The 24,344-nt window shown below is 41.9% G+C and overlaps 1 protein-coding gene across 1 annotated transcript in view; it reads right to left on the reverse strand.

Annotated features, from left to right (window-relative positions):
• The window catches only part of PTPRQ (protein tyrosine phosphatase receptor type Q), a 677,639-nt gene that overhangs the window by 321,456 nt on the left and 331,839 nt on the right, over nt 1-24,344 (reverse strand). Inside the window, exons 20-24 of the mRNA XM_077265498.1 lie at nt 19,485-19,766; nt 18,391-18,672; nt 17,360-17,644; nt 13,022-13,204; nt 10,569-10,670 (exon numbers count right to left, since the gene is read on the reverse strand). Coding sequence (XP_077121613.1) covers nt 10,569-10,670; nt 13,022-13,204; nt 17,360-17,644; nt 18,391-18,672; nt 19,485-19,766 — 1,134 coding nt within the window. The remainder of the gene's footprint in view (nt 1-10,568; nt 10,671-13,021; nt 13,205-17,359; nt 17,645-18,390; nt 18,673-19,484; nt 19,767-24,344) is intronic.

The following is a 24,344-nucleotide window of genomic DNA, read 5'->3' on the forward strand; positions in this document are numbered from 1 at the left end:
GTTTTTGCATCTCCACATTTTGAGACCTATAATTTTTCCATATTTTGGTCTACAGAGTCCTGTGAAGTCTTGTTTTTTGCGGGACGAGTTGACGTTTTTATTGGTAACATTTTCGGGCATGTGACATTTTTTGATCGCTTTTTATTCCGATTTTTGTGAGGCAGAATGACCAAAAACCAGCTATTCATGAATTTATTTTGGGGGTGGCATTTATACCGTTCCACGTTTGGTAAAATTGATAAAGCAGTTTTATTCTTTGGGTCAGTACGATTACAGCGATACCTCATTTATATCATTTTTTATGTTTTGGCTCTTTTATACATTAAAAACAATTTTATAGAAAAAATAATTATTTTGGCATCACTTTATTCTGAGGACTATAACTTTTTTATTTTTTTGCTGATGATGCTGTATGGTGGCTCGTTTTTTGTGGGACAAGATGACGTTTTCAGCGGTACCATGGTTATTTATATCCGTCTTTTTGATCGCGTGTTATTCCACTTTTTGTTCGGCAGTATGAAAATAAAGCGTTTTTTGCCTCATTTTTTTTTTACGGTGTTCACTGAAGGGGTTAACTAGTAGGACAGTTTTATAGGTCGGGTCATTACCGATGCGGCGATGCTAAATATGTGTACTTTTATTGTTTTTTTTTAAATTTAGATAAAGAAATGTGTTTATGGGAATAATATATATTTTTTCTTTATTTAGGATTTTTTTTTTTTGTACACATGTGGATTTTTTTTTTTTACTTTTTTACTTTGTCCCAGGGAAGGACATTACAGATTGCTGATCTGACAGGTTGTGCAGCGCCCCAAAGTCCTGGTCGTTGCAGTACTGATGCTCTGCCGCTAAGGGGAGTGTGTTGTGAACTCTGTTCTCGGACTCCCTCCTGTGGTTGTTAGTGGTACTGTGTGAGTTATGTCTTTGGGCTCCCTCTGGTGGCTCTTTTGTCATTCTGCGGGTCTGTGGCTGGGATCAGCTGCCTCGTTACCTGCTAGTCAGGTTTCCTATTTAACTCACCTGGACCTTCATTTTTTGCCTGCTGTCGTTGTATTCAGTGCTGTTTTGGTTTCTCCTGACTTCATTCGTTTTCAGTCTCTCCAAGAGAAGCTAAGTTTGTGCTTGTTCATTTTTTGCTCATCTGTATTCTATATGTTTCTCAGTATACGATGAGTTCTGTCCAGTTTGCTAATATGTGATCTCTTGCTTGCTGGTAGCTCTGGGGTGCAGAGTTTCTCCCCTCACATCGTTAGTTACATAGTTACATAGTTACATAGTTATTAAGGTTGAAGGAAGACTTTAAGTCCATCTAGTTTAACCCATAGCCTAGCATGCCCTAACATGTTGATCCAGGGGAAGGCAAAAAAAAACTCCTGTGGTAAGAGTAAGCTCCATCATGGGGAAAAAAATTCCTTCCCGACCCCACATACGGCAATCAGACTAGTTCCCTGGATCAATGCCTTATCAAGGAATCTAATATATATACCCTGTAACATTATTCTTTTCCAGAAAGGTATCCAGTCCCCTCTTAAATTGAAGCAATGAGTCACTCATTACAACATCATACGGCAGAGAGTTCCATAGTCTCACTGCTCTTACAGTAAAGAATCCGCGTCTGTTATTATGCTTAAACCTTTTTTCCTCCAGACGTAGAGGATGCCCCCTTGTCCCTGTCACCGGTCTATGATTAAAAAGATCAGCAGAAAGGTCTTTGTACTGTCCCCTCATATATTTATACATTAACATAAGATCACCAATTAGTCTTCGTTTTTCCAAACTAAATAGCCCCAAGTGTAATAAGTGTATGGTGTGGGGGTTCTTGCATTCTCTGCGTGGATATTTTTTGGATAGGGTTTTTTACTGACCGCACAGATTCTTGCTATCCTCTTTCTATTCAGTGATTAGTGGGCCTCCTTTGCTGAACCTGTTTTAATTTCTACGTTTGTGCCTTCTCCTTTACTCACCGTTATTATTTGTGGGGGGCTGTTCTAAACTTTGGGGTTATTTCTCTGAGGCAAGTGAGGCTTTTATTTCTCTCTAGGGGTAGCCAGTTTCTCAGGCTGTGAAGAGACGTCTAGGAATTTAGGAACGTTCCACGGCTGCCTATAGTGTGTGCGGTTAGGATCAGGGTTGCGGTCAGTCCAGTTACCACATCCCCAGAGCCCGTCCTATGTTCTCTTACTTAGCTGGTCAGATTTGTGATCCTAAGCCACTAAGGATCATAACAGGAGTGATGGTACGTCTGATGGCACTGAAGGAGTTCACCTGACCAGGTATCACAGACACCAATACACTTCATAGTCTGGCCTCCAGGGGGAGCTAAGGGTGCTATGTATTAGGCCACTCCTCACAATCTGGTAAAACTGGGGGTTAGATGGAAAGTTAGAACAGAAGCTGACTGGGTTGGAACCAGGCAACATCCTGTGGCAGAGGGTGTTGCAGGGGAAGATTCAGGGGGTCCCTGTCAAGGGTGGGATCCTGACAGAGGCCTAGTGAACAGGAAAGAACGTTAAGGAACTGCACCTGCACTACACCGCGGCGGTATCTCAAGGAAGGACAAGAAGCCAGGTTTATTGTGGAGAGTGAGAAACAAGATCAAAGCAAAAAGGAGATAACACCAGTAGGAGTCGTGCTGTAAGATCGAGGCAACATCCTACTGAGGCACGTAGCCGGTGGCTGGAACGCCGAGGAAGTATTGGGCTCCAAGCATTACTTCAAACCAACGGCAGGACAGTTAATTATAGGTTGGCTGTCTCACCTAAATCACCTAAGCAGACATAGGGGGCAACTGTGGGAGAGGGGCGTCACTAGGGTCCCGGAAGAACTCCAGGCCTACCCGTCATACGGGTGCATCCTATCCATATCATCTGGGGGACGGAGAAGAACATCAGAACAGACATAAGTCATGGGAAAGAACATCAGAAACAGACACAACAGTTGTGAGGACTATCCCATGGTGCTCAGCAGGGAAGTACTACAACACACAGGCGCTAGAAGGTAGGCACAGATTCCCACCTGCAAAGGGAACTCTGGAGGTGCCATCGGACCGGCCGGTCTCAGACAGCCCTGTTAACCATACTCTGGATTAAGGACCTGGAAGCCTTCAGTAAAGAGGTAAAGAGACTGCAACCCTGTGTCCTCGTTATTCATCGCGACCTGCACCTCGCACCACCACTTACAACTTTCATTGGATGCCCCTTAGCAGGGTCACGGACCGGGTCTAGCCACCATGACAACCCCAGAACTGAGACAGAGAGGCCCGGTGCCGAGTGCCCCGCGGCCCGGCGTCTGGGGGCGCTCCATTTGCACAGCACTCTGTCAGATCAGCGATCTGATTTACAGTACTGCAGACTTACCAGCACCTGCGCGTTGCTCCGAGAGTCTCAGGGAAGCACGCAGGGAGCCCCCTCCCTGCGCGATGCTTCCCTATACCGCTGGAACACTGCGATCATGTTTGATCGCTGTGTGCCGGGGTGGATGTGCCGGGAGCGGTCCGTTGTAGGATATATTTGCTAGAGCAGTTTTCCCCGATATTCATGATTGTCCAATCTATGGGTGTATCCCTGTGATTTTCTGATTGATATGTATCAGAGGAACCTGTTTTTAGCTTGGACAACCAATAGTTAAATGGCACTGAAGAATCAGGAAGGATGCTGGTATGGTCATTTAAGTAGTCCTTCACCACCATGGTCAACTTCTCCCTCCTCGTCATAGCTACATCCACAGATAGCCCTTGCTGATGGGACGATCTCATGAAAATGGCCCGGTTGGTGGACATTCCCCCCCTGAGTTGCACCTGGTGTTTGTGGGCCTCCCCTGTAATTCTTGTGGGTGAAAAGAGCCGGTACCTCTGCCACCAGCTTTGTCTGAGGGTAATCTTTTGAGCAAGTCTTCCACTACGGTCCTCTGGCATGCATGCTTTGAAAATGGCATGTCTGCCTCCAACATTAGAAAAGCAAATTTCTTTTTGTACCGTGGGTCAAGAAAGGTGCACAGCTAGTATTTCATGGTGGACAGAATGTCTTTCAAGCGAGGGTCTTGATAAAGGCATCTGGGCATGTGTGGCAGACTACAAAGAGTCAAACGTTCAGTGTCCTCACCAGGAACAACAGTAACCATCCTCTCTTCCTCCCGATGCATAGCCTCCTCCTCCTCTTCAGGCCATCCATGTTGGACAGGCAAGAACCTGGGATTGGGAGTGCCCTCTGTAGCGCAGAGCAAGAAATCCTGTTCCTCCCCCTCCTCATCTTGTTCCTCGTCATCCCCCAATGTGGCCTGAGAATACTGTGTGACGCTGAGCAGTGTGGTATCAGCCACTGTAAAATCTTGCTCCATAGCCACCAGCTCAGCATTCAAAGCTTACTCTTTCAGATTCTGCAGCGAACGTTTTAATAGACAGAGCAATAAGATGGTTATGCTCATAATAGTGTCATCTATCTAGATTGTGAGCCCCATCGGGGACAGCGATGATAATGTGTGCAAACTGTAAAGCGCTGCAGAATATGTTAGCGCTATATAAAAATAAAGATTCTTATTATTTATTGTTATCAGCACTCACCATCTTGGTGCAGTACTTAAAGTTTTGAAGAACCTCACATAGGTCAGGGATACACACCCACTTGGCAGTTATTATGAATTAGGGATGAGTGTTACTCGGATGGGCATTGAGAAGCTGGAATTCAGATACTGCACTCTGCTGCTCACTAAGCCTTGCCAACATATGAAAGGTTGAATTCCAGAGTGTCGGCAGGTCGGAAATCAGTCATTAAAGAGGCAAATTAAAGTGCTGCTGCACTGAAGCCAAACTGGTGAAAGCCTGAGATGACTTTTGGAAATGTGCGCTGATGCGGCGTACCTTGGCAAGTAGGTCAGGCAAGTCAGGATATGTTTTTAAAAACTGCTGTACAACCAAGTTCAGTATGTGGGCCATGCATGGAACGTGTATCAGCTTGCCGAGCTTTAAAGCCGCCACCAAATTACTCCCATTATCACACACAACCAGACCTGGTTGGAGGTTCAGAGAGGAGCCACTGATCGGTCTGTTCTTTTATCCCTTTCAACAGCTCAGCTGCGTTTTGAGCTTTATAACCTTTACAGGTGAGCTTCAGCAGAGTGTGTTGCCGCTTCATCAAGGCAGTGCTGCAGATTTCCCAGCTGGGGAGTGATGGGGAGGCTAGATCCACTGAGGATGAGGAGGAGGAGGAGAGACAGGAAGTGTAGCACGAGGAGACTGAAACCCTGATGGAAGTTGGGCCCGCAATTCTTGGTGTGGGTAACATGTGTGATGTCCCAGCTTTTGACTGTGTCCCAAACTCCACCAGGTTAACCCAGGATGCCATCAGGGAAATGTATCGTCCCTGTCCACAAGAACTTGTCCACGTGTCTGAGGTTAGGTGGACCTTCCCTGTGTTTTTGCCAGAGAACGGCTGATATTATGTAACACGTGCTTATGTAGCGCGGGGATGGCACACCGGGAAAAATAGTGTCAGCTGGGAATCGAGTACCATGGGGCTGCCACCACCAAACGTGTTTAGCGTTTGGGCCTGTGGGTGGGTAGCTGAATATTTCTGCTTTCTATTAAATGTCTGGGCCGGGGACTATGGAACGCTGCCCTGGGACAACGAAGTGGACATGGTTGCTGACTTTTGTGTGTGTGCAACCGCTGGTTGTGGACTGGAGGCTCAGTACCTGCTTGATGGTCAGCAGATTGGGAAGGCCATAACACAGGGGAAGGGGCAGTGGTTTCACTCTCAGACACTGATTTGGTACCCAGGCATTCCGACCACCTACTGGGGTGCTTTGTTGCCAAGTGCTTTTGCATGCTGGTGGTGCTCAGGTTGGCAGTGTTCTTGCCTCTTCTTAGCTTGGTTTGGCAGATGCTGCAAATTACAGTTGTTTTATCTGAAGGACTTTCAGAAAAAAAACTGCCATACAGGGGAACAACTCACCCTTGGCCTGTTATCTAGCTGAGTGGGGGGGCTCTGTGGAACAGTTGACACAGTTCTGCCTCTCGGCAAAACACTACCTCTTCTTGCCTGTTTTGTTGCTATGGATCCATCCCTCTCTGCACTGCTGTGCTCGCTAGGTGTGCCACCGACCCAGGATGGATCAGTGGCCTCATCATTGGCCATATCGTCTTCCAACTCCTCAATCTATTTCTCCTTCTGAGCTGACCTGATGGCAACTGTGCCTCATGATTATCCTCCACCTCGTCATACATCAACTGACCTTCCCCAACGTGCCTTTCTCCTGGCTGTGGCGGCTCAAATGTTTGGGCATCACTGCACTCCACCTCCTCATGACCATCTTTAATGGTGCAGATGAGAGGCCTGACAAATTGCAAGGGAAGAAAACAGTTCCTCAGAGTGGCCAGCGTTGGGTTCATATGTCTCCTGGGACTCTCGATGATGAGAGGAAGAAGGACCAGGTTGAGGATTCAGATGCCCAGTCCATGTGGAAAACTTTGTGGTGCTGCTAATCAACACACTGGAGCATTTGTCTGCCATCCAGCCAACAACATCCTCACACTTGTCTGGGTTCGTTAGTGGTGTAGTGTGCTGACTAGTGTTGAGCATTCCGATACCGCAAGTATCGGGTATCGGCCGATATTTGCGGTATCGGAATTCCAATACCGAGATCCGATACTTTTGTTGTATCGGGAATCGGTATCGGGATCAATATGATGTGTAAAATAAAGAATTAAAATAAAAAATATTGATATACTCACCTCTCCGACGCAGCCTGCACCTTACCGAGGGAACCGGCAGCCTTCTTTGCTTAAAATGCGCACGTTTAATGCCTTCTGTGATGTCACGGCTTCTGATTGGTCGCGTGCCGCCCATGTGACCGCGACGCGACCAATCACAAGCCGTGACGTAATTTTCAGGTCCTGAATGCCTAGAATTAGGCATTTAGGACCTGAGAATTACGTCACGGCTTGTGATTGGTTGCGTCGCGGTCACATGGGCGGCACGCGACCAATCAGAAGCCGTGACGTCAAGGAAGGCATTAAACGCGCGCATTTTAAGCAAAGAAGGCTGCCGGTTCCCTCGGTAAGGTGCAGGCTGCGTCGGAGAGGTGAGTATATCAATATTTTTTATTTTAATTCTTTATTTTACACATTAATATGGATCCCAGGGCCTGAAGGAGAGTTTTCTCTCCTTCAGACCCTGGGAACCATCAGGGATACCGTCCGATACTTGAGTCCCATTGACTTGTATTGGTATCGGGTATCGGTATCGGATTAGATCTGATACTTTGCCGGTATCAGCCGATACTTTCCGATACCGATACTTTCAAGTATCGGACGGTATCGCTCAACACTAGTGCTGACAATATTTTGACAGGAACCTAGAGACAGATACTGTCACCTTCGGATCTGTCACACGGCCTTAGCAGGCACCAACACATCCACATCCCTTAAAGTCACCCTTTCTCATCTTTTATACTTATAAAACCAAAAAATACTGGCTTTATTTTTCACAAATACCCTTACAAAGGTCTTATGTACGAATTCACTGTATCTAGCAATGTGTGGCTATTTTTTTGGAGATCGTCTTGCTGACACACTCCAAATAAGGTGTAATGAAAATGATTGCCCTTGCTAAATTGCCATATACGTTTATCTGTACCTGGATTGTGCCAGTCACACAACTGCTTGATAAAGATACACTATTTTTTAAACCAATAGAACATTATGATTTTTTTTCAATTGTCTTGCTGACACACTCCAAATGCAAAGTAATGAACATTATTGACCCTGCTAAATTGTCACGTGCGATTATCTCTACCCAGATTGTGCCAGATGAACAACTGCTAGACATAGAAACGCTATTCTAATAGAAAATTAGAATTTTTTGTATCCTCCTGCTGACACACTGAAGATTATTACCCCTGATAAATTGTCACGTAAGACTATCTGTACCCAGATTGTGCCAGTCGCACAAATGCTAGATAAAGATATGCTATTTTTTAGGACAATAGAAAATTATGATTTTTTAATATCAGCTTGCTGACACACTGTAAATGTGGAGTTATGAAGATTATTGCCCTTGCTAAATTGTCATGTATGATTATCTCAAACCAGACTGTGCTACTCGCACAGCTGTTAGACAAAAACTACGTATTTTAAGTAGAAAATAGCAGAGAGCTGCAGCATGTACTTGCAATGATGAGAACACCCAGGTGCCTGCCTTTCACCCTCCCTTCTATTAAAAATCTCCTTACTAGATCTCCACCTAACAAACAACTGATCTTGACAATCTTCAGCTCTTAAAAGAGTTTTTTGGAATAAATATTGCTCATTGAAACCTCTTATCACTTTCCCTATGCTCCTTTCACTGTCCCTACACTGAAACTGTGCTCTCCCCAGGCTGTTTCTGGCTGCAATGTGCGAAAGATGGCACCGGCAGCCTTTAAATAGTCCCTATGACGCTAGAAGGCCAGCCACAGTACTGCCACACCAAACATGGCGCCGGCATTGCTGTGATTGGCAAGCCAGTCCAACATGTTCATTGGCTGCAGATAAAGCGACAAACATGCTGGGCGGGTCACTGGAATATACCGAAGCGAGCGAGTAATGACTATCTTCATCGGCACTATAAATAATAAAAATGGTTTGTTTATTTATTAAGTTCTCATGATTGGCGTGACCCTAATTGATCAGACACTTATCACCTATCCTGTAAAAAGGGGGCATGCTGTTGCTGAGGGACAACCTCCTTAACCATATGTTGGCATAGCTAGCTAAATTTTGGGCTAACAATCATTAAGATTATCAGGGAATACCAACAAAATACAGTAGTAGTAGTACTGTACTCAAAATGAAGTAAAAAAGTTATTATCCTCTAACCAATCATTTTAGTTAGCTCGGCATTATTTTTGTATTTGCTTTTGATATTTGTTTTTATTTTAATTGACTTATTCTGTATAACAGGATTTCATGGAACAATGAAAATATTAGATTTTTAAGGGTATGTCCATATGTTGCAAATTTGCAGTGGAATTTTTTTGTGGATTTGCGTACAGCATTCTAAAGTAACAGCTAAATTAGTGAGATTTCAATAAATATCATCTACATGTTGCTGAAAGTTTTTACACAGAAATTGTGCGGGATTCAATGGTAATTTCACCATTTGCAATAAAAAAGCATCTGAAATTTGTGGCAAATCCACAAGAAAATTGGCATGTAAAGCATGCAGATGTTTCAGTGCATTTTGCTGTTGATGCGGAAATATCTGTAGAAAATGTTCTACATTTTAACACGCCCCCCAAAAATTTCTGAAAAGCCACCAACAGAGCATGTTTTCAGCATTTTCTTAGTATTGTAAAGGTGGTGGAATTATCTCCTGGGGAATACTAAGGAAATCCTAAAAACCTGATCAGTTTTTTGCCTCTTGAGGGCTGGAGTTGGGGATCACTGCGAGTAATGGAAGAGCCTGCCGATATCGACAGCTGTCAGTTTATGTGTATGGTTGTCTCCTGAGGCTCCAAGTGAACATTGATCTGTCATGTTCTATTTAAGACTGACGATCGTATTGTCTCTCCAGAGATATGCTGCCACTAGTAATGACTGGCGACAGGTCTCTCACAGACAGCACAGAAGTGCTCAACCAAATGAGCGCTCCAGTATATGGGAGACTGTTGCCTGTCCAAAGATCGGCTAATCCATCAGTTGGCCAACAGACATGTAATGTGTATGGCTGGCTTAGAGCAATGTTGTTTCCTGTAAGTGAATAGAAACATTTATGATTACATCTACTCTGAAGATCCCCACAATCCTGGTACCTCTCACAGTGTACACACTTGTATGCAGTTTTGACAATCTTACTAGACGTCACCTAGATACCTGTGTCAGCTTGTAGAGGTATCCCTAACAAATATATTATATGGTGTATAAGAGAATATGTTGTTAGGACAATAAGGTCTGCTTCTCATGTGTAAACAAGGGGTAGTTCCTTTAAAGCACTACTCCATCATTTTTTCTTTTAATTCAGAACTGGAGTGGTGTCACTAATGTTTGTGCCTTGCCCTTAGTAATACACTTGCCAGCCGCCATCTTGATCTGTTATCAGCGCCGCAATGGTTGGTCTTCAGGTTGTGACTGGCTGGATCGCTCTAGTGTTTACTGGGCAGACCAAAAATGACTTCTCGGTGTAAGTCTATGAGAGCCAGAACAAGGCACTGACAGACTTATATTTAGAGCTTGTGGCCTTTATCTGTCACTTCAGTCAGTCAGCAGTTGCGGTCACAAGATGGCTGAATGGGACCAGAGCTGCTCTGGGAAAAGCAGAAAGTGGTGGCTGGTAAATTTATTACTAAAGGCAGGGAATATGGATTAGTGATAACACTGCGACTGTGAAAACACCACCAGAGTGACTGATTAAACCTACTATGCAGCTTTACAGCCAAAACAAAAGGGATTTATTAGACTTGATAAACTTCTAAAAACGTAAAGCCACAACAGAGTCCATATGGAATTTAATATGTGATGCAAAACAACCATAACTAATGAGAAATGCAACGATTTCTAGAATATATAAATGAAAATCTATTTGTTATTAGCTCACCGTCCTCCTCTGTAGTGATGTTGACAGCGTCACTGTGCACACCTTCCCCTTTCACTGTACTGGCAGAGACTTTCAGAATGTAGCTGGTATGTTTACGCAAACCTGTATACAATAAAAAATTGGGTTATTTTCATTTTCCAGTTCTGGCCGATTGTAGACAAAATGTCACTCTTGTTTTTCTTACAAACGTCTCTTGACTAATAAAGAAGCTTTTAAAGCAATACTTCCAATCCTTTGGATACTTCTTGATTCATTATGAAAATCCAAGGAAGACTGAGCCTGATCTGGTCTTTCCAAAGCATTTGAGATCAGAGTTCCTCATCAAGCACTGCACCAATCAACAATGGAATTAAAACCACTGATATTCACCTTACCTATCAGTGATGTCTTATGACAGGTGCATCTGTCAAGAGATGGGATATATGAGGTAAGCAATAAGCAATCAATTCCTGAAGTTGATTTGCTGGAAACAGGAGAAATTGACAAGTGTAAGGTTCAGAATGGTGATTAGTGTTGAGCGATACCGTCCGATACTTGAAAGTATCGGTATCGGAAAGTATCGGCCGATACCGGCAAAGTATCGGATCCAATCCGATACCGATACCCGATACCAATACAAGTCAATGGGACTCAAGTATCGGACGGTATTCCTGATGGTTCCCAGGGTCTGAAGGAGAGGAAACTCTCCTTCAGGCCCTGGGAACCATATTAATGTGTAAAAGAAAGAATTAAAATAAAAAATATTGCTATACTCACCTCTCCGAGGGAACCGGCAGCGTTGTTTGCTTAAAATTCGCGCTTTTCTTTCCTTACGTGAAGTCCCGGCTTTGTGATTGGTTGTGTCCAGCCTCCCGGCTTGTGATTGGTTGACCGCGACGCAACCAATCACAAGCCGGGACGTCACGGGAGGCTGGACAAGCGCGCATTTTAAAATGCGCGCGTGTCCAGCCTCCCGTGACGTCACGGCTTGTGATTGGTTGCGTCGCCCATGTGACTGCGACGCAACCAATCACAAAGCCGGGACGTAATTTTAAAATCCTTAAGGGCCTGAAATTACGTCACGGCTTGCTGTGATTGGTTGCGTCGCCCATGTGACTGCAACGCAACCAATCACAAGCCGGGACTTCACGTAAAGGAAAGAAAAGCGCAAATTTTAAACAAAGAACGCTGCCGCTTCCCTCGGTAAGGTGCAGGCTGCGTCGGAGAGGTGAGTATAGCAATATTTTTTATTTTAATTCTCTCTTTTACACATTTTTACATTAATGTTGTTTCGATACCGATACCTGATACCACAAAAGTATCGGATCTCGGTATCGGAATTCCGATACCCGCAAGTATCGGCCGATACCCGATACTTGCGGTATCGGAATGCTCAACACTAATGGTGATGACTAGACAACTGGGTCAGAGGAACTCCAAAGTCCAGATGCAGTGGCTAGTCCAGAGAAAAAGAGGTCTAATAAAGGATAACTGGTAAACTAGCATCAGGGTTATGGGTATCCAAAACTCACTAATTCAAGTGAGGAGCAAAGGGAAGCCCATCTGGGGCAGTATCCCAGAAAATATACTGAAGCACACATTATGGCATCAAGTTAATACCACTATGATTACAAGGTGTCAGACCACACGGCTTGTTTTGTATGGGGCCATGTAGTTTTTTCATTGTAGTAGTTTTAAGCAGTAGTTTTTTCAGCAGGATAATGCACCCTGCCATCCAAATTGCAATTGAGCAACTATAAGATGTGGTGGAAAATAACTCCACTTCACAGAGGGGACACCACAAAATTTACAGGACTTAAAAGAGTCTTGCTAACTAGATACCATGGGATGGGACATAGCTGTGTTACCAGCAGAAAGGGGACCTAAAACATATTAAACAGGTGGTTTTAAAGAGGTTGTCCACTACTTGGACACCACAGTCTCAATCAGAATGTTTTCCCCCAGTATAATAACATCAGGTATACTCATCTCCAATACCAGCTCTCCGTTCCAGTAGTGTTGGTACTTAATCTCCCAAAGATCATGTGACATTCTTATGTCACGCAATCCCTGAGGCCAATCAGCACTGGTTTGACTTTCACCGCTTTCAGGCCAATCAGACATCTGGAGGAAGGGATCAGCCAGCTGAAGCTCTCGCTTCTTCTTGATATTCGATTCATCCAGAGGTGATTATTAGTGTTGTTATTTTACTGTCTACTTCTTATGCAATGTTAAATTATCTTAATCATTTTACATCAGACAACCTTATGTGACAAGTTATCAAAATAGTGCATTGTGAGTCATGATAACATTTGCTACAACTGTACAGTTATTATAAACTATGCAACTATGACCTGGGTTAGATGAGTATTTGCAAATTTTAAGGAACACTCTAAAGGAACTAGAATGCTTCTCGTCTTGACCCCCCAGGGATGACCACGATGTCAAAATTGTCAGTATTATTATGGAATTACCTGTAATAGTCAGTGAGAGAGAAGCTGTATCTGTAACCCTCTCCACACTGCCATTCAGCCAAGTTACATAAACGGTATAATATAAAATAATTCCATTTGGTATAATTGGTGCAGAATACGATACAACAATTTCTGTTGAAGATACATTTCTACATATTATGTTTTCAGGGGCGCTGTCTGGCACTGCAAAAAAGAATAAAAAAACATAGTTCAATATTGGTTCAAGAAAAATAGCTTAATCATTAGGAATGAGAGATTAGATGTTAGAACAGTTACTGACATGAGTCCAAATTTGTATGGAAGAAAAGGAACAGTTGTTTCCTTTATGCAGCAAGTACTGGATTTAAGTGGGTTGACCACTACCTGAACAACCTCTTTTTAAATTATATTCACCTCCCACACTGGTGCCATTCCATAAATGCGGAAGCTGGGTCTCCTAGTGTCAAGTGACATTGTTATGCCTCATAAACCCTGCAGGCAACCAGTGGCTGCTAATTGCCTTCAGGACCTATCACTGACTTTTCTGGAATGATGTCGGTGGGGGGCATATCTGTTATTTTTATTTTACAAGGGTGAGTAAAGAATTTAAAAAGGGGTTGTTCAAGTTGTAGACAGTCCCTTTAAGCTCTAATCACATTTTCATACAAACACATTTTTCTTATAAAGCAACGTCATATAGATTAGTGAGGACTACTTGGTTAGCATGACAGGAAATTTAGGTAAGTGCAGAAATAAAAGTAGTAAAGGTGATAGAAGAGCAGGACAAAAGAATGAATAAAGTTTAAGACACACTATTGATTCAGCCTTCCAATCAAGCTATATATACAATATATATATGTATATATATATATATATATATATATATATATATATATATATATATATGCAGTGGGGCAAAAAAGTATTTAGTCAGTCAGCAATAGTGCAAGTTCCACCACTTAAAAAGATGAGAGGTGTCTGTAATTTACATCATAGGTAGACCTCAACTATGGGAGACAAACTGAGAAAAAAAAATCCAGAAAATCACATTGTCTGTTTTTTAACATTTTATTTGCATATTATGGTGGAAAATAAGTATTTGGTCAGAAACAAAATTTAATCTCAATACTTTGTAATATATCCTTTGTTGGCAATGACAGAGGTCAAACGTTTTCTGTAAGTCTTCACAAGGTTGCCACACACTGTTGTTGGTATGTTGGCCCATTCCTCCATGCAGATCTCCTCTAGAGCAGTGATGTTTTTGGCTTTTCGCTTGGCAACACGGACTTTCAATTCCCTCCAAAGGTTTTCTATAGGGTTGAGATCTGGAGACTGGCTAGGCCACTCCAGGACCTTGAAATGCTTCTTACGAAGCCACTCCTTCGTTGCCCTGGCGGTGTGCTTTGGATCATTGTCATGTTGAAAGACCCAGCCACGTTTCATCTTCAATGCCCTTGCTGGTGGAAGGAGGTTTGCACTCAAAATCTCACGATACATGGCCCCATTCATTCTTTCATGTACCCGGATCAGTCGTCCTGGCCCCTTTGCAGAGAAACAGCCCCAAAGTATGATGTTTCCACCACCATGCTTTACAGTAGGTATGGTGTTTGATGGATGCAACTCAGTATTCTTTTTCCTCCAAACACGACAAGTTGTGTTTCTACCAAACCGTTCCAGTTTGGTTTCATCAGACCATAGGACATTCTCCCAAAACTCCTCTGGATCATCCAAATGCTCTCTAGCAAACTTCAGACGGGCCCGGACATGTACTGGCTTAAGCAGTGGGACACGTCTGGCACTGCAGGATCTGAGTCCATGGTGGCGTAGTGTGTTACTTATGGTAGGCCTTGTTACATTGGTCCCAGCTATCTGCAGTTCATTCACTAGGTCCCCCGCGTGGTTCTGGGATTTTTGCTCACCGTTCTTGTGATCATTCTGACCCCACGGGGTGGGATTTTGCGTGGAGCCCCAGATCGAGGGAGATTATCAGTGGTCTTGTATGTCTTCCATTTTCTAATTATTGCTCCCACTGTTGATTTCTTCACTCCAAGCTGGTTGGCTATTGCAGATTCAGTCTTCCCAGCCTGGTGCAGGGCTACAATTTTGTTTCTGGTGTCCTTTGACAGCTCTTTGGTCTTCACCATAGTGGAGTTTGGAGTCAGACTGTTTGAGGGTGTGCACAGGTGTCTTTTTATACTGATAACAAGTTTAAACAGGTGCCATTACTACAGGTAATGAGTGGAGGAAAGAGGAGACTCTTAAAGAAGAAGTTACAGGTCTATGAGAGCCAGAAATCTTGATTGTTTGTTTCTGACCAAATACTTATTTTCCACCATAATATGCAAATAAAATGTTAAAAAAACAGACAATGTGATTTTCTGGATTTTTTTTTCTCAGTTTGTCTCCCATAGTTAAGGTCTACCTATGATGTAAATTACAGACGCCTCTCATCTTTTTAAGTGGTGGAACTTGCACTATTGCTGACTGACTAAATACTTTTTTGCCCCACTGTATATATATATATATATATATATATATATATATATATATATATATATATATATATATATACTATATTTTTTTATATGTGTATTTTTATCCATTCTTTTTTTACAGAATAGTTAAAATAGTGTAGTGTGTGGCAGTATTCTTGCCAGTAAAGATAACAGATTTTAAGAGAACCATCATGGATCGTGTAGAAATCGCAAGGCATGTGAGTCCATCTGGCAGCTTGCTGACACCGCCTGCCCCTTTCTTTCCATATTATTTTTAAAAAGCACTTTAAAAAAAAAAAAAGTTGACATCCGTAATCTGCAGAAATGTTGAATTATTTGCCTGCCATGTCAATGAGGTTTACCATGGTGAGAGCATAGCATAAGTTTAGGAGATCTGCCTGGAGGATGGCATGTCCCTGCCGTGTATGTAATTAATAGGGTCCCACCAGGTGTTACATGGACAATATTGAAGAAGACTTAGTCTGAATTAAAACAAATAAAATATTGATTTGGAGATTTTTTAAAGTTAGAAATTCATTAAAAATGACTGCTATTATTTATAGGAACACTTCTGTTTTTTTCGCGTTTAAACCCATTACTTTGCATCCTTGAATTCCACAACATTTTATTTAAGTAAAATAACCATTCGTCTCTCTGCCCTTCCTCCCTGTGATGACCTGAGTAAAGACTATTTCATTGTCCTCTCATAAATATCTCTTTTTCCTGTGAGAAACAGGTCTTTAAAGGCCATGAGTATCCGCTAGACAAACTATTTCCACATGTAATGCTATAGCCATAAATCACATGGATGATATAGGTAACATGTTCATCACATATTAATATAATACATGTGGACATCTGTCAACCAGAATACAATCACAATATTCATTATAGAACCAGAAAAACATTTCATAATATATTAATAATATAACTTATAATATTGTATATGAACGTTTTATGTACTTTTATTTTAATCAGAAAAGTTCTTTCTCCTACTCAAGATATCTACTTGTTAAAGAGGTCTTTGACACCTATTTTTTTTTCCTGGTGCATGTGCCATACATTATTTTTGCAGATAGATCACAAACCTATAACAATCAGTGTGCCTTTTTTTATGTCCTTTATTTTGTGGACCAACTGTCCTCAAAATAATTGGGTGCATGTCATAGACCATGTCAAAAGCTTGACTGGAGTAGGTTTGGTTGCGAAGGGCATGGAGGCAAATGCTACTTTTAAAAAGCGTCTAATTCAGTAAGAGGATTTGCCTCTTAAAGGGGTTGTTCGGCCTTAGTTTACAAGATTGCACACACTGCGCACTGTGACCATTCTCCGGTGCCGGGATCACCGGGTCATGTGACCACAGGTATGCGATCTACATACTTCCAGCCACATTCCTACTAGACTGTGTGAGGCCTCACTCAATACACTTGCTCTGAGCAAAGCCACACCTGTCGAGTCAACACCTGATCATATATATGCAAATCACATACTTGAAGTCACATGTCTACAGCCAAAATCAGAGAATCCACACTGTGCGCAGTGCACGCGATATGAGGATTCACAAATCTGCAGTCACATAGACTGCAGACTTGTAAACTAAAGCTGGACAACATATTTAATGAAGCACGCACCTCTCATCAAGACTGGCATGAACAACGCCGATCTTGATGAATCTGAACTTATGTCCCCCTGGACCAGCTCAGTACACACAGATCTATGTTATTCATTAGGGTCTAGTCTATGAAACTTGGGTGACACATGCATACATTGATGTGTTAATTTAGAATACAGATTCTGGATTATTTTAAGGAATTAGAAAGATATGCATGCCAAGGAGCTGAAAAAAAAAAATTGTACGATTTACCATCTTCACCAGTTCTTACAAAAAACAATCTACTTGTTCTCGGTCCCGGCCCCACAGCTGTACTTGCGCTAACAGTAACGCTGTATTCACTATATTTTTTCAGTTCAGTAATTGTTACAGATTGGGTACTGCTGTTATAATGCTGAGCGCTAGCTGCATCGTCAAGACAAGTGATTGTGTAATACTTAATAACGCCATTGGGAGAAGAAGGTGGAGAATACAACAGTTGTATGGAAGTAGAGTTTAGAGTTCTGTAGGACAGGTTATAAGGTGGATCATCAGGAACTGCAGAAAGAACATAGAAAAAAAAAACATAAATACACATAAACCTTTGGACAGTTACATAGAATAAAAGATGTGTGGAAACAAGACATTAAAGTAATAATTTAAAATACAAAAACTCTACTGGGACTGTTTAAAGGCAGTCTGTCATTCCCAAAATTGCATTTAAAAAGCCTAAACATTTCTATCAGTGAGCAGGCCTCTATTTAAATCATCCTAGGCAAGTACAGCATGGCTTAACTTTGCATTATTCAAATAACAACTTTTATTTGATATGTAAATGAAGGGGTTTCGGTGCACCCTTGCTTGGCCTATGCCTTGGTGCATTGTCACAGCCTCATAAAGCTGGTGCCTCACCGACAGCGGACAATCATGGCGGCGCGCTCATAGCAAGCACACTCTGACATCCTGTCTGTGGCCCCTGCTCATTACAACTTAAACTAAAGAAAGCTATATTTTGAAGGGGGTGCCATTTACCACTTTTACAAACACAAACACATTTTTTTTTCACATTTATGTACCCAAAGAGGGGAAAATAAATACAATATTTATTTATTTTTTTTTAAACCATGCCAATGAGCTGGTGCTTTTTATTAGAGCCAATGGAAGATACTATATTTTAAGAAAAGAGAAAGAATATAATAGAATGTAGAAATACAATGGTGATTTCATATTTAGGACATAATAGGATGTATGTAGAGTTATAACATCCATTACTATAAAGAGACTGTCCAGTTGCTTGAACTTACTGTCTTCCATAGTGGTCATGTCTAGGATTTCACTAGTTTGATTACCATCTCCATGTATTGTGTGACCTGATACAACAACTTGATATTGAGAATACTTTTTAAGATCTGACAGAACGATTAATGAGTCATTGCTTTCTGTTGTCAGAGAATGAGAAGAATTCCAGTAGTTTATCTTGTAAAACAATATTATTCCATTAGCGTAAATTGGTGGTTGCCATGTGAGCAACACTCTAGTCGATGATAAATTCCGGTACAGCAAATCATATGGTGGACTGCTTGGAGCTGAAAATACCACATAATTAGTACATGTAGCAAAAACAAGAGAGCTATATAGAATCACTTATTCATTTCTACAGAGCACATATGCATATACAAAGAGCAGAAAATAGAAAATGTCTGCAATTAAAGGGAATCTGTCACCAGGTTTTTGCCACCCAACCTGATAGCAGCATATTGTAGAAGCAGAGACCCAGATTCCGGTGATGTATCAATTATTGGCTGCTTAGTGTAGCTTTGATAAAATCATTATTTTATCAGTAGGAGATAATCACTAGAGAACCATTAATCTGCTGCTAGATAGTCCTCCATATTTATAAGCACTGCATAACCCGCCCCCACCACTGATTGGCAGCTTTCTGTCTATGCACAGTGTACACAGAAAGCTGCCAATCAGTGGTGTGGGCGGGGTTATACAGAGCTCAGCATTCAAAGAACTGGTAGAGCTGCAGCAGATAAAGCAAGGATTTTATCAAAATTACACCAAGCAGCCCAGTAAGTGACACATCGCTGGAATCAGAGTCTCTGCCTCTATATAATGTTGCCTTCAGGTGGAAAAGCAAAAACCTGGACACAAATTTAATTTAATTGTCACAACACTGGGATTGTATAATGTCAATACTGACTTTCAAAGTGTTGAAAATTGTTTAATCCAACAACACAATTTTGAAACAGATGCTTATATAGATAAAAAGCTGTTTAAATTGTGACACATCTAATATAACAATCATATAACTATGTATCTCTAGGCTTACCATCTTTCCCTTTCCTGCACTACGGAGTCGTGACAGATGCATGTTTTGCACATTTGTACTCACCAGTTTCAGAAGTCTTTACTGAGAGTATTGGCGTTGACTGGTCTCCATGTCCAAACTGGGTGTAAGAGCGAACTGAAATCCTATAGAGAGTGTATGGGTTTAAATCAGTTATGGTGAATGTTGTTGAAGTTGTGTTTTGGGCCAGTATCACTGTTGAATTTGTGTAGATTATTTCATAGAGTAAAACAATGCCATTGGGTTCTGCAGGGGAAGACCACTCCAAATTTATAGCAGTTGCATTAACACCAGCTGAAACCAGATTCTGAGGTGGTGATCCTGGTGCTACAAGAAATAAATTATACTAATGTTACAAAGCAAGCAGATAAAGGCACACACACGTTGGAATTATGATTTACCATCAATTGCGAAGAACCAACTCTCCAATTGTTACAACCATAAAATATTTATACAATTAAAATTCTTCAGACAAATCTGAAATCATGTTATCGAGGTATTCAGTGTTGAGCGAGTATACTCGTTGCTCTGGTTTTCCAGAGCACGCTCGGGTGATCTCCGAGTATTAGTTAGTGCTTGGAGAATTAGTTTTCATTGTGGCAGCTGAATGATTTACAGCTACTAGCCAGGCTGAGTACATGTGGGGATTCCCTAGCAACCAGGCAACCCCCACATGTACTTATGCTGGCTAGTAGCTGTAAATCATTCAGCTGAGGTGATGAGAACTAAATCTCCGAACACTAACAAATACTCTGAGGTCACCCGAGCGTGCTCTGGAAAACCAGAGCAACGAGTACAGTCGCTCATCACTAGAGGTATTCAATTTATGGGGGATTTTGGCTCTTACCTATGGGCATGTGTGCCTTCTTTATAATTGTATAGTGGCTAGCAGACCTGACAAATGTCAGGGTAGTTATTAGTGATGAGCGAGTGTACTCGTTGCTCGGGTTTTCTCGAGCACGCTCGGGTGACCTCAGAGTATTTATGACTGCTCAGAAATTTAGTTTTCATCGCGGCAGCTGAATGATTTACAGCTACTAGTCTGCTTGATTACATGTGGGGATTCCCTAGCAACCAGGCAACCCCCACATGTACTCAGCCTGGCTAGTAGCTGTAAATCATTCAGCTGCCACCATGAAAACTAAATCTTCGAGCAGTCATAAATACTCGGAGGTCACCCAAGCATGCTCTGGAAAACCCGAGCAGCGAGTATACTCGCTCATCACTAGTATTCATGTTATAACTTCTGAGGAATCTTACTGCTACATTTTGGTCTGTGCCATTGTATGGGAAGCAGTAGCTATTGAGGGACTACTGAGGAGACTTAACAGGGCTTGTTGCTAACAACGTGAAAGAAGAAAATAGCTTAAACTGATTTATAGGTGACAGACACTCTCATTGGCTGTAAGCTCCTGTACTCCTGATGAAGCCGAATTAGCAGTGAAACACGTTAGGGGAGCTTCTCTGTTAGGTTACAACAATTGTGGTGGCTGTCCCTTGCAAAAGTAATATGTTGTGTAGTGGAAACACACCATCAACATAACTATTGGAACAATAGCAAATCTGAGAAATACTGCTCTCAATTAGTCAGGAACTATTGGAAAATATACACATTGGAGAGTTAGACCTCCAGTTGAATTCTAGTAATTGACTTTTGTGTCGGGTATATAATATTATTAATTTGAAATAATAGCTAATAAAATTATTTTTTAAATCATGAGTGTGGATATGGTAACATAAGGGTCATTTTGTTTCTCTTCATTTAGACAATTTAGACACTGCTCTCTAAACAGCAGATGATGCTGAATTCTCAGACTGCAGCTTGGCATGACATGTATTATTTCGGATTGCAGTAGCCACAAATTTACTGTTGTATGTCTCATAGGACACTGCTTTGACACCCTAGTCAAACACAAATCTAATAGAGACAAATCATTCATTTATTGTACATATATCTCTTGGTCTGACAAGTGTGTCATAGCATGTGCATTCCCTGAACTCACTCCATCAATGAAAAGTCAACGTGATTGTATAGCCCGGATTTTTTTCTAGGTTTCTTCTCACTGAGATTTGCTGCATGCTGTACTATTTAATTAAATCAGTTGCTCCTTTATTGCTCCTTAGTATCAAACTACAGTCTGCATTCACTTTTATTACAAAATACCAGTTTCAGTTCAGTTTAATTTGAAAATGTATCTGTCACCAATTTTTGAAATATAATATTATATTAGTCTAAGATATACTCCCTTTTGAAAAGTCAGTTGCATTATATGTTTTCTTTTTTAGTGTCTATTTATTATTTTAGTAATTGTCACTTAATGTACAAAGAGGGAATTTGTCAAAGGTTTTACTGTACTTTTATGGCTTAGAAAACTTCCAAATAATGGCATGCTCGTAGATTATGTTTGAGTCGCCGCAGCTGCATGATTTGCGGCTGCTAGACAGCCTGAACACATGCAGGGATTGCCTGGTTGTTAGAGAATCCCCACATGTACCGTATTCAGGCTGTCTAGCAGCTGCAAATCATGCAGCTGCGGGGACTCAAACATAATCTACGAGCACGCCCAAGATACTTGGAGAACACATGCGCACACTCACTCATCACTAGTCACATGGTCAACCAATCAGCTGCTAAATTCTGTGTTCTAAGAGGGCTGGGAAATTCATTGGGCTGAATTTTGTTAAAAGACATGGAAAAAATTTAGGACATCTAGAGTGGTCGCCACATGTTTTAGAAGCATAACCTACCAATTTCAGCAGAACTGGTCAACCATCTAATGTGTATGGGAATATCTGACTCTCCCATGACAGCTGATGTTGATGGAAAGAAGGTTTGAGCATGCTGGATTTCAACATGCCTGAATGGTTTGCTCCTACAGGAAAAATGTATCCAACCAGAGGTATAAAGCAACAACTCACTTCCCTCTCATTGTTAAGAATACATGCACATGCAGTGCCTTGCAAAAGTATTCGCCCCCCCCCCCCCCCCTGGAACTTTTCAACCTTTTCCCACATATCATGCTTGAAACATAAAGATACAAAATGTAAATTTTTGGTGAAGAATCAACAACAAGTGGAACACAATTGTGAAGCTGAATGAAATTTATTGGTTATTTTAAATTTTTGTGGAAATTCAAAAACTGAAAAGTGGGGCGTGCAATATTATTCGGCCCCTTTACTTTCAGTACAGCAAACTCACTCCAGAAGTTCATTGTGGATCTCTGAATGATCCAATGTTGTCCTAAATGCCTAATGGTGATACATATAATGGTGATAGTCTCAGGGTTCTGTTTGAAGCACAGAGAGCATCATGAAGACCAAGGGACACAACAGGCAGGTCCATGATACTGTTGTGGAGAAGTTTAAAGCTGGATTTGGATACAAAATCATTTCCAAAACTTTAAACATCCCAAGGAGCACTGTGCAAGCGATCATATTGAAATGGAAGGAGTATCATACCACTGCAAATCTACCAAGACCCGGCCGTCCCTCTAAACTTTCATCTCAAACAAGGAGAAGACTGATCAGAGATGCAGCCAAGAGGCCCATGATCACTCTGGATGAACCGCAGAGATCTACAGCTGAGGTGGGACAGTCTGTCCATAGGACAACAATCAGTCGTACACTGCAGAAATCTGGCCTTTATGGAAGAGTGGCAAGAAGAAAGCCATTTCTCAAAGATATCCATAAAAAGTGTCATTTAAAGTTTGCAACAAGCCACCTGGGAGATACACCAAACATATGGAAGAAGGTGCTCTGGTCAGATGAAAACAAAATCAAACTTTTTGGCAACAATGCCAAACGATATGTTTGGCGTAAAGGCAACACAGCTCATCACCCTGAACACACCATCCCCACTGTCAAACAAGGTGGTGGCAGCATCATGGTTTGGGCCTGCTTTTCTTCAGCAGGGACAGGGAAGATGGTTAAAATTGATGGGAAGATGGATGAAGCCAAATACAGGACCATTCTTGAAGAAAACCCGTTGGAGTCTGCAAAAGACCTGAGACTGGGACGGAGATTTGACTTCCAGCAAGACAGTGATCCCAAACATAAAGCAAAATCTACAATGGAATGGTTCACAAATAAACGTATCCAGGTGTTAGAATGGCCAAGTCAAAGTCCAGACCTCAATCCAATCGAGAATCTGTGGAAAGAGCTGAAAACTGCTGTTCACAAATGATCTCCATCAAACCTCACTGAGCTCGAGCTGTTTGCCAAGGAAGAATGGGCAACAATTTCAGTCTCTCGATGTACTGATAGAGACATACCCCAAGTGATGTGTTGCTGTAATCGCAGCAAAAGGTGGCGCAACAAAGTATTACGTTAAAGGGAACCTGTCACCTGAATTTGGCGGAACCAGTTTTGGGTTTTGGGTCATACGGGCGGGGTTTTCGGGTGTTTGATTCACCCTTTCCTTTCCCGCTGGCTGCATGCTGGCCGCAATATTGGATTGAAGTTCATTCTCTGTCCTCCGGAGTACACGCCAGCGCAAGGCAATATTGCGTTGCGCAGGCGTGTACTCCCGAGGACAGAGAATGAACTTCAATCCAATATTGCAGCCAGCATGCAGCCAGCGGGTAAGGAAAGGGTGAATCAAACACCCGAAAACCCCGCACATATGACCCAAAACTGGTCCCGCCAAATTCAGGTGACAGGTTCCCTTTAAAGGGGCCGAATAATATTGCACGCCCCAATTTTCAGTTTTTTAATTTCCTCAAAAATTTTAAATAACCAATACATTTTGTTCAACTTCACAATTGTGTTCCACTTGTTGTTGATTCTTCACCAAAAATTTACATTTGGTATCTTTATGTTTCCAGCATGATATATGGGAAAGGTTTGAAAAGTTCCAGGGGGCCGAATACTTTCGCAAGGCACTGTATCTGTGTTGGAGAGTTGGCA

This window comes from Ranitomeya variabilis, chromosome 5, assembly GCF_051348905.1.
Source record: "Ranitomeya variabilis isolate aRanVar5 chromosome 5, aRanVar5.hap1, whole genome shotgun sequence".
NCBI lineage: Eukaryota > Metazoa > Chordata > Amphibia > Anura > Dendrobatidae > Ranitomeya > Ranitomeya variabilis.